At 44.0% G+C, this 10,022-nt stretch overlaps 2 protein-coding genes across 2 annotated transcripts in view; one reads left to right on the top strand and one right to left on the bottom strand.

The window, feature by feature from the left end:
* The first annotated feature begins 265 nt into the window (after nt 1–265).
* LOC103375570 (28S ribosomal protein S22, mitochondrial-like) lies at nt 266–5,167 on the top strand. Its single transcript, XM_008305881.1, has 8 exons — nt 266–399; nt 1,706–1,863; nt 1,975–2,139; nt 2,444–2,587; nt 3,558–3,641; nt 3,858–4,003; nt 4,100–4,208; nt 4,738–5,167. Exons 1-8 carry the CDS (start codon nt 273–275, stop codon nt 4,828–4,830), a joined length of 1,026 nt encoding a protein of 341 aa, XP_008304103.1. The 5' UTR covers nt 266–272; the 3' UTR covers nt 4,831–5,167.
* Nucleotides 5,168–5,291: 124 nt separating this feature from the next.
* LOC103375571 (coatomer subunit beta'-like) overlaps nt 5,292–10,022 on the bottom strand; it is a gene marked incomplete at its 5' end in the record, with an annotated part of 8,926 nt that continues 4,195 nt past the window's right edge. The window contains 7 exons of the mRNA XM_008305882.1: nt 5,292–6,084; nt 6,180–7,196; nt 7,975–8,046; nt 8,215–8,395; nt 8,634–8,726; nt 8,807–9,021; nt 9,881–9,991. Coding sequence (XP_008304104.1) covers nt 5,995–6,084; nt 6,180–7,196; nt 7,975–8,046; nt 8,215–8,395; nt 8,634–8,726; nt 8,807–9,021; nt 9,881–9,991 — 1,779 coding nt within the window. The remainder of the gene's footprint in view (nt 6,085–6,179; nt 7,197–7,974; nt 8,047–8,214; nt 8,396–8,633; nt 8,727–8,806; nt 9,022–9,880; nt 9,992–10,022) is intronic.

Here is a 10,022-nt window from a genome sequence, read left to right as displayed (position 1 = left end):
GCTCAGAAAAAGGAGCCACGGATAAAAAACAACAACAACAAAAAGCAAAAACAAAAGACAAGCACTAAAAACGTTACCTGTTTCTTATAATAGGCTGCTTGTTTTTTATTTTCAGTCTGCAGCCTGATCTAATTGACAATCATACCCCTTTCAATAAAAAATAAGGATATTAAATACAGAATACATTTAACACAAACTACATATCCCATGACCACTTGGCTGCTCGACTGTAAGGTCAAACGTCATGTCGCGTAAGTGACGTAATAACAAAGATGGCGGCGCTTGGTACAGCACGGTGCTTATTCCGGAGCTACTCACGAGTGAAAAATGTGCAGAGAAGCAAGCAAGTGTTGATGAAATGTAGCGTCCGGACGTTTTGTAGTGAAACACAAGACCACGGTATGTTTTTGCCACTGTGAATATCATTTTATTTGAATTAATCACTCGGTTGTGACGCTGACCTTGTAGCTAGTGTCGTTAGCCTCAAGCGTTACAGTGCGGTTCAAAACCCATAACAAATGTTGGCAGATTAAACTTGTTTTACGGATTGGCACAGTTACACAGCTTGTAAAGAAACGGTTAATACATTTTTCAAGCCATTAAATTATGTCCAGCAGTTCGGCATTACAATAGCTGTGTGTAGAAATCTAAAAATAGAATTCACAGCATCCCCAGTCATGACTTTGCTCACTTGTTCAGTAGCCTGCTTTGATAAAAGTAGAGGACAGAAAATGCATTCCAGGTAACTGCTAAAGTTAAGCTATAATCATATGAACGGTTGGTTTGTATATCAGATGCATGCAGAGCTGTATGAATTTGGAAAAGTAGTGCTTCTGCAGGGTTTACCTGTGAGTAAGGTATCTTCAGAGTTTGGTTTCATTTGATGTACAGCTGAATGACTTGTTGGGAAAAATCTGCTTATTTTTGTGTGCACTAGCTAGACCACATGCATCACCATTAATATTTTTAACAGCATAAATACTAAGCAGTTATCTTAAGCTGCGAGTCTGTTTAATTGAATATAAAGTAAAGTAATAACAATATAAGATTAAATCATTCCAAAAAGTAAATAACAGCACCTTCTGTAAACAAATAAATTAGTCATTCATGGCTTAGGAGCAGCATCCACGTCCTGCACGTTCAATAGTTAAAGATAATAATAATAATAATAATAGTAAAAAAAAAAAAAAGTCCATTGTCAATTGTGGTGTTTAATGTAGATCCTATATAACAGTTTTTGCAATATACTGTTTACCTTGTTCCAAACTGTGATTTTACTTTGTGATCAGTTGATTGTTAATTCCCAACCCTAACCCTAACCCTAACACTTGTAGGACAATATGTGAAGCTAGCTCTGTTACCATTACATTTCAGAGTAAATCTTAAAGTGTTCCTAACAATATTACTCAGCCTGAAATAAGTCGTATACTTTATACAACTGAAGCCTTATATACCTTAAACTTATAATTTTCTTCAATAAATGCTTATATAAATATTCTTCTTCTTCTTCACTGAGCACTTTTGCACTTGACAGACTGAAAACAAAAAAAAAAATTCCAGATTGTTTTCTCCTGACTAGATCCTTGCTTGTTTTGCATCTACTCTCAGAAGTGTCTGCTAAATGAAGTTGTAGAATCGTAGGAATATGTACAGACCATTGTACATTGTTTGTTTGAGCCATTAACTCGTGTATCTTTCCCTGCAGCCCTCACAGACAATGCAAAGCCCCACTTCACGGATCCAGCTGTGCAGGACATCCTCACCAGGATAACAGGCCTGGATCTACAGAAAGTGTTCCGACCCATTAAGCAGGAGCTGAAGCCGCCCACGTATAAACTCATGACGGACGAACAACTGGAGCAGGTGCCCTGTAGATGAACTGTAATGGCTCCTTTCAATCACGCACCCACATCGCTGTAACACCTGTTTCATCCAATCCTGTGTGTGTGTGTGTGTGTGTGTGTGTGTTTCCAGGCTGTTGAGCTCGCAGCAGAGCAAGCTAAGAAGCTGCTGCAGATGCCCCCCGTCCTGCCGGAGAGGAAGCCCATCAGTGATGTGCTGTCTGAGGATAAAATGCTCGATGGCATGGACACAGCCAAATATGTTTTCACAGACATCACCTACGAAATCCCACACAGGGTATGCTGCTTTGCTCTGTGTGCAAGTGTGTAACTCAGGTTAATGCTGGTTACATCCTGATATACGCCCCAGCATCGCTAATGGGTTGATGCTCTGATGTTTTTATTATACATTATATTTTGGAGGCATCAGCCTTTCTGTTTTTTTGTGGCAGAATCACCAAGAGATTAAAATTCAAGTTAATTAAATATTCAAATCCTTGATTACTAAAGTTCATCTTTGTGCATTGTTAATCCGTTTAGGACATCACTGTCACCTACCCCTTACCTTTACAGACTGTACATACTGTTTTTCTTTTCCTCAGGAGAGATTTATAGTTGTTCGGGAGCCTAATGGAACTCTTAGGAAGGCGACCTGGGAGGAGAGAGACCGGCTTATTCAGGCCTACTTCCCCAAGACTGGACGCAAGATCACACCACCTGTCCTCTTCAAAGACGCGAACCTCAAGGTAGGAGATGGTCCTTTCTTCCAGCTCGCTTGTCTTTGTTTCCTTTACTTTGTTTTTCGTCATATACATTTTCACAGGAGTCACTCCATTAGGAACACTTTAGCTTCTCTGTTAAAAAAGGCCTAATTTTGGTAGCTTTTGATCAGCTCCTCTATTTCTTTCTTGCATTGAATTGTGACAGAAACAAGAGTGTTTGTACACATACTGACTCTTTAAGCTGCGACTGTATCGTGTGCTTAAAATCTCTGACAAGAATGCAGCATGAAACTGGGGCAGCAGATACTTTGACTTGCCTTTGTACTGAAACGTGTAATTAATAGCGTTAATTATGACTATATCACATTTGTGTCAGCCGATTCCAGCGTCCCTTTATTGTGAAAGATGGCTCACTGTCACAGCACTTCAATTAACAGAGCCACCATTAGTGTGATTAATTGTACTGGTAATTTTCTTCCTTTGACATCAGCAAGCCAACATATAGATCATCTTTACTGTTGTTTTATTGCCAGTTTTATACACTTAGTAACCAATATATTACTGCTATAAGCCTTGAGGCGATGCCACACTTGCACACATCAGAGACAACAACCACACATTTAGAAAAAGCGTTAACATGCTACAGCATTACGGTGTCTCGTCTCTCTCAGATTTATTCAGCTTTCTTAAAACTGGGATAAGTAGCTGGTGCAGGTTCCTGGCAGTGACCAGGAAGTGATATTTTCAAGACATGAACAACATAACCAGAAGTAGTGAGCATGTAATATAATTTAAAGATGGCGCTAGAAGCTGTTTTAGCTGAAATGCGAGCCGGGATGTGGTGTCAAGTCAGGTTTGTGAACACCCACGTAGTCCCGAGAAAAGGTCAAACTGTGCCAGATAACTAAGAACACGTGTGTTTGTGCGCAGCGAGTATCATGAACGTTTCACTTCCACTTTTTTTTACCTGGTTCTACCTCTGTCTGTGTATTAGACGGTGTTTTCCCAGGACCGTCATGAAGATGTGTTGGACCTGTGTCTGGTCCAGTTTGAGCCAGACTCCTCAGAGTACATCAGGGTAAGTTGACGCTGAGCTTCCTGTTATTCTGACCCGATCACAAACTGCACTGAGATCTGTATGTTGTATAGAGCTTGTTAAACCGTGAAATTTTCCCCGTCACAATCTGTGTATTCTTTCCTTCATTCTGTGTGGCGTGTAGACTGTGATCTACCAAATAGGAAACTCCCTTTGAGGTCTGTTGAATCATATTTGTTTTATGTGCCTGGTGTTCAGGTCCATGCAGCCACATATGAGGACTTGGACAAACATGGCAAATATGACCTGCTGCGCTCCACCAGACACTTTGGAGGCATGACCTGGTACCTGGTCAACGCTCGCAGGGTGGACGGGCTCGTCGTGGACATGCTGACGAGACAGCTGTGAGTTTTTGTTTGTGCTGTTTTTACACTGAGCTTCACCAGTCACTGGCAAAGAGTTTGGATCTAAGCCCTCAGCGTGTGTGTGTGTGTTTCCAGGTTTCAGGATGCCGTTAGCCTCGTGTCTCTGTTCCACATGGTCCACCCCCACAGTGAGTCAGCTCAGGAAGCTGCCAGCCAGCAGGCCGCTGACACCGACCTGCTTAAGGTGAGAACAGCTCCGCCACAACTCAGGATATCTGCTGAGTCATCGCTCTGTGTGACGCCCCGGTTAGTTTTGCTGTGTGTATATTATGTGTTGCCATTTGAACCAGGTCGTATAATTCGTGCTCCCCGGACAATCGGGAGTCAGCGTAGCTCTTAAGAGGTCGAGTCGAGGCCGTCTCATCTAAGGTTTCCTGCGTGAGAGGTTTGGGTTTTTCCCCAGCGTGGGAACCGCGGGGCCGAGCCCAGCATACATCAGGTCTTATTAGTGCTCACAGCCCGTTGGCCTTGAAGCAGCGGGGAGGGACACTGAGAATGACAACCATTTAATGTGAACAGTTAGCGGCTGGAGACACGGGTTTGTGTCCGTCTGCTTCAGTCGAGGCCTCTCGTTTAGTCACGGTTGATTGGTTGTGTTTTAGTGAGTCTGCTGCTGATGCTGTTAATGCTGTACGACTGTTGTCTAACTTCAATGTAATTTTGATTGATCTGTTCTCCTCCATTTTGCTGACCTCTGACCCTCGTCCCTGCAGATCTACGCCCAGAAGGAGTCCCAGAAGTCGGGCTACATCGAGCTGGCTCTGCAGGCGTACGAACAGACGGCCGCTGAGGGCTCTGCTGCCTGACCGGCTCGCACGTACGCACAAGTATAGAAATTCATCCACAATGAGGAATGGTACCCAGAACCAGAGGCACAGAATGGAAATTGCCTCCCATTTGTAAAACATGACAGCTTCTGTTCTTTCCCTGAGCGGGTCCAAAGTGAAATGTGCATCTTTACTGAAAGGAAAGCTTCACAGCCATCAGTTTGAAGAATTAACTCTGGAAACATCTTGCACAATGGTTCAAGATGAGAAATGTTTTATCATTTCTCACGGAGAGGAAATGTCTACATGTGAGTCAAACTTTATGTGTCAACTTATATAATGTACATAACAAAATAAAGACAGTCTTTGTACCCGAGTGTGATGTTGTTGAAGGAATCCTGGATAACAAAAGACATTCACAGTAGCATCCTTTGTTGTTGTTGTTTTTTTAAAATTTATTTAAAAGGAGAAGGAGGAAAACACAAAGTCAAAAAAAGCAACTGGAACAAGGTTTTAGTTTATTTAATCTAGGAACAGCACTAGGTTTTGACCTCGGGTTTGAGAGGTAAACATGCAACAAAAAGCTAATAAAAGCCATGAATAGAACCAAATGAGGGGTTTGTACGACTTCTGCTTGTTAAAAATTTAGGAATTTACATTATATATTTTTAAAAAATGGTGGCATTCAGAGGATTTGCCCTGCATAGACACATATAAAATGCTGCTCAATGGCTTTGACGACACCCTGATCAACAGTGGTGCTATGAGGTATCTGGAGTCTTTTTGTTTTAATAATGTGGTCGTTGCTGTCACCGAGTCGAGCTTAATCCACTTAGGAATGAGTTACAGGCAAACCCCAATTATTTACGTGAAAATACAAAATGAAAACAGGTCAGTAGGAACAGCCTGCAGTAATCCCTGTTTGTTCCTTGTTTGCTTTTACTACTGAATGGGTTTAGATGGGGCTTAAATGCAGCCTGACCTCTTCAGGATGGTCAGTGTTTGAAGTGTCATTTGTACAAGTTTTCCTGCAGTAGCATGAACGTGGGAATCCCTGTTCTTATTATAAATGACCACTTTGGCCCACAAACGAGGAGGAGGATGCTTGTTCGTTAACAGGCAGCGTGGCGTGTCGACATGAGTGATGGCCCTTTCTCTTATTTGGTCACTTAGGAAAATGGCTTGCTGAAGACTGTGCTTTTTCTAATCAACCAGGAAATCCTCATCTAGGTTGACATCTGAGGTGTCGATGTCTTCCAGGTCAAAATTGTCCAGATCCAGATCATCCAGGGCCTGCAGGTGGAGATGTGATTTTGCGTTAAAGGCATTTGCAGTTCTAGAATAACATTCATGCACATATTAGTGAAGTTTTGCCACAGGCTGCGTACCTCGTCATTCATCTCTCCCTCCAGGTCCTCTGCTGCTTCCTCAGATCCCTCAGGACCTGCCTCCTCTTCCTCTTCTGCAGGAGCTGCTGCGGGGGATGAAACCTCTGGCTCAGCCTGTGGAGGAATCGCAGACTCCGACTTGCCCTCCGGCTTCACCGGGAGTGCTGCGGTTTGTTCCTCTTGCACTAATTCTTGTGTTGGAAGCGGCTTCAACACTGGTACCGTATCTTCAAGTGAGTCCAGCAGTGGATCAAGGGCCAACTCTGAAAAAGTTTGGACCGGAACAGGTTCATCCAGCGCCGGACTGTCAGTGGTTTCAAACGAGATGAGCTCTTCGACTGCTACCTGTGATGCTTCTGGAGCCAGTTCCTCAGCGCCAGGAGTCTCTTCTGCTGCTGCGATGTCTATCAGGGGTGGAACTTCTGAGGAGATCAAATCTGTTACCAGGTTGTCGTTACTGGTCACTTCACTCGTTGCAAATGATTCTGGTGCGATCAGAGCATCATCTGTGCTAACCAGGAGATCCTCTTCTGCTGCCGCTGGCTCACCGGGTGCTTCTTGTGTTGACATGATGGTTTCTGTTTCAGGAACACCGACGGCAGGTAGAGCTTCTGTTGACGGAGATGTTTCCTGAACGTCGATCTCAGCGGATGATGCGTCGTCTTCCTCAGGACTGAATTGGACCACCTCTGGCTCTGCAGCAGGAATCTCAATGACGGGCTCCTGCAAAATGTCTTCCTCTGCAGAGACTAAAGCCTCCGGTTCAGTCATGGCGTCCTCCTCCTCCTCTGCTTCCACCTCACAAGGCTGTGCTTGTTGTGGCTCAACATGCTCTTCTGTTGCAGTGACAGGAAGAGCGGCTGCTGCTGTTGGAACAGATGCTTCTTGTGGTACTGAAACAGGGTCAGTGGACTCCTGGTTTAGTGGAATGAGCTCCTCCACCACTGCTGCTTCTGAATGTGCAATTTCTGTCACTGCTGATACAACGAGGGTTTCACTCATGCTCTCCACCGTTTTCTGTACAAAAAAAAAAACACATGAGGGTTAAGTTCAGCCTCTCGCAACCACAGAAAAATCTTCCATTATCTGTTTCTATTCAGATTCAGTGTCGGCGTATTTCAAGAAATCAGGACCCATTTTCACTCAAGAGATGCACAACCTTGCTGTTTCTATCTGTCAACGTTGTGGCCTTTTGTCATTCAGACACAAGTTTTTTTTTTTGTTCTTATGTAAATGTATGCAGTGGGTTTAATAAAACAAGACGGGACATTTTACAGAAAGAACACGCAGAAGCACAGAGTGTGAGAGAGGAGAGGGGCAGTGCAGAGAACAGTTGGAAAGAATTATATTGGACAAGTGTTCTCAGCTCTTGCACAAGCTGAATCGGTGAAGGACTTTAAAAGCTATTTTTCATTCTGAGCACAAAGAACACCACTCGTACTTCTCACAGCGAATCCATTACTGAGTCTTCTCATCAGTTTCATCATTTATTAGCTGCCTAATGTCTGGAGGTGCACATAAGAATGAGAAGACGGGAATTTAGGACTCAGGGCGGACATTAAGTTGAAATTATAGGGAGGGTCGGACGGTGTGATTACAGCTATTATTGTGTGACGGTTTCTCTTTACATTCAGAGGAATGGAGGGAGGCAGGACAGTACCTCCATGTAGGACTTCTGTGAATTTACAGGCTGGACTTACAGGTAAAAGTGACTCATTTATTTGGACATGAGAGCAACATGTATGACTGCCATGTCTGAGGGAGGCTATGTGGAGATGCAGGTTGTGGTCCTCACCTCTGGCACAGCGATGTCTCCTGTGAGCATGAAACCAGCAGATTCCTCCAGAACGTTGCGATCCTCGTTTGGCTGAATAACAGAGAAACAGACACAGCGTGACTTCAATACTTTAATATTGTACTGATGCTCAAAGTGGGACAATTTTCCAACTTATGCAACAATGAACTGAGTTCAGTGTCTAGTTTAGAGTGAAATCCCTTCTCAGTCTGTTTAAGTTCCTCTGACTCTCCCACTGACCGTGACGATTGGGTATTCTGCAGCGGGTCTGACCCTGACATGAGTCTCCTTCAGGTACTGTTCAGCCAGCAGGGCTTGCTGGAGGCCAGGGAACAGGTTGCTGTACTGGGTGGGGTCAGCCAGAGCATCTGCTGCTTTCTGGTTGACCTTGGACAGGCTGTCTTTCCACAGCTTCACCACCCTGGAAGGAGAGAAGCATACGCAGCTCGCCAGTGACTCACAGTGCAGCAGAGATAATCCCTTTAATGAAAACTGTCAGGAAAAGCATCATTATTCCACTGATTGTGACTTGGACTTCTTACAAAGTGGTGCATGCACAGGTTCTGCAGAACACACAAGGATGTGAGATCCATGTATGCACACAGCCAGTAAACACTCAGACATTCTGTATGTGATGCACTCATTAGAAACCTCTTCACCTTGGGACTTGGCTGGGCATGTATGTTCTTGCCAAGAATGCAGCCTCTGGCAGTCGATCAGTTTTGATAAGAAGGTCCAGACATTTGTCCAGTCTACACAAACACAAAACAAATACGATGAACACAGTAAATAAAAGCAGCTCCTTCCCGTCCTCTCCATCCCAGACACTCACCTCCCCTGCATGAAGTAGGTAAGAAAGGCCACGTTGGTCTTCCCGTCCCTCTCTGCTCCCTCTGCCAGTTTGCCCACCATGTCTGCGTTGCCCGAGGTGGTGGCCAGCAGCAATAATCCTCCGTAATCCTGAGCTTGGTGCAAACACTCTTGAGCCAAGCTAAACTGGCACTTTGTAGTGGCGAGCTCAGCCAGCTGCTTCCATTTCTGCTCTGACTGAAGTCCCCGCATGTCGGGGTGCCAAAGAGACGGGAGAGAGGATTATCACGGGATGAAAAGCACCGATCTCAACAACAATACACCGGCAAGCTGCTGCTAAACTGGGGCGCCACTTAGAGATAGAAAATATCTGATGCTATAAATGTTATCCTGCATATTACACAGCTGCTGATTAAAGAAAATCATTAGGAACTGAAGGTATTAATAATGATTAATGTAATATGTTTTTCCAGGTGATGAAGTCTCCATATTCAGCATATTGACCTCTTGCACATTTTTACTTTTCTGATGCAAGTAAATTCATGTATTCACGGCTCCCGCTTTAATCTAGAACCATACTCATGTCAAAATGTGTTCATACTATGGATTCTGACTAAGCTTTATATGTTCTTTGTGTTGAGTTAGCGTTCTACCACATTAACCGGACATGGTGCGCATGCTAAACCTGACACGTGCTGAATGTTTACTGATGTTGACATTGTCTTAGCATTTAGCATAAAGCAGCACGGTGCCTGAGGACAGCCTCACAAGCTCATGTTAAGTCACCGATGTGCATATAGCACATTTAAAACAACAAATCAATGAGCCAACGTGCTTCCCAGTAAAGAAAACAGCCTGACTTCACAAATATTGTGGTTAACACCCTGAAAGAAAAATGTACAAGACTGGAATAAATATTAAAGTCAAAACTCTACAATAACATCAATTATGCACTAATTTAGATATGCAGGTTAATGCCCTGTAATATTATACAACCTGACAAACTTAAATGTTAGGGATCATATACTTGAACAAACCAGCCGACTGATCTGAAAATGAAAGTGGAGACAGCCACAGAAGCTGCTCCTGCTCTGACCTCTGCCTCCAGGGCCAGTTGGTAGGCCGTCTTGAGCTCCCCCAGCTGCAGAGCGAGCTCAAACTTGTGTTCAGGGTCGGTGGAGACAGCCAGGGCCTGCTGTCTGAAGCCCTACGCAACAACACAACAAAACACACACACA

This window comes from Stegastes partitus, unplaced genomic scaffold, assembly GCF_000690725.1.
Source record: "Stegastes partitus isolate 25-593 unplaced genomic scaffold, Stegastes_partitus-1.0.2 Scaffold2674, whole genome shotgun sequence".
In the NCBI taxonomy this organism is placed as follows: Eukaryota; Metazoa; Chordata; class Actinopteri; family Pomacentridae; genus Stegastes; species Stegastes partitus.
The sequence above is the reverse complement of the archived record's forward strand: the minus strand, read 5'-3'. Positions and strand labels throughout refer to the sequence as shown.

Excerpts from the sequence above, each read along its gene's own strand:
- LOC103375570 (XM_008305881.1), top strand. The coding sequence starts at position 273 with ATGGCGGCGCTTGGTACAGCACGGTGCTTATTCCGGAGCTACTCACGA. Across the intron at positions 400-1,705 it reads TAGTGAAACACAAGACCACG|CCCTCACAGACAATGCAAAG; the intron begins GTATGTTTTTGC and ends CTTTCCCTGCAG. Across the intron at positions 4,004-4,099 it reads GACATGCTGACGAGACAGCT|GTTTCAGGATGCCGTTAGCC; the intron begins GTGAGTTTTTGT and ends GTGTGTTTCCAG.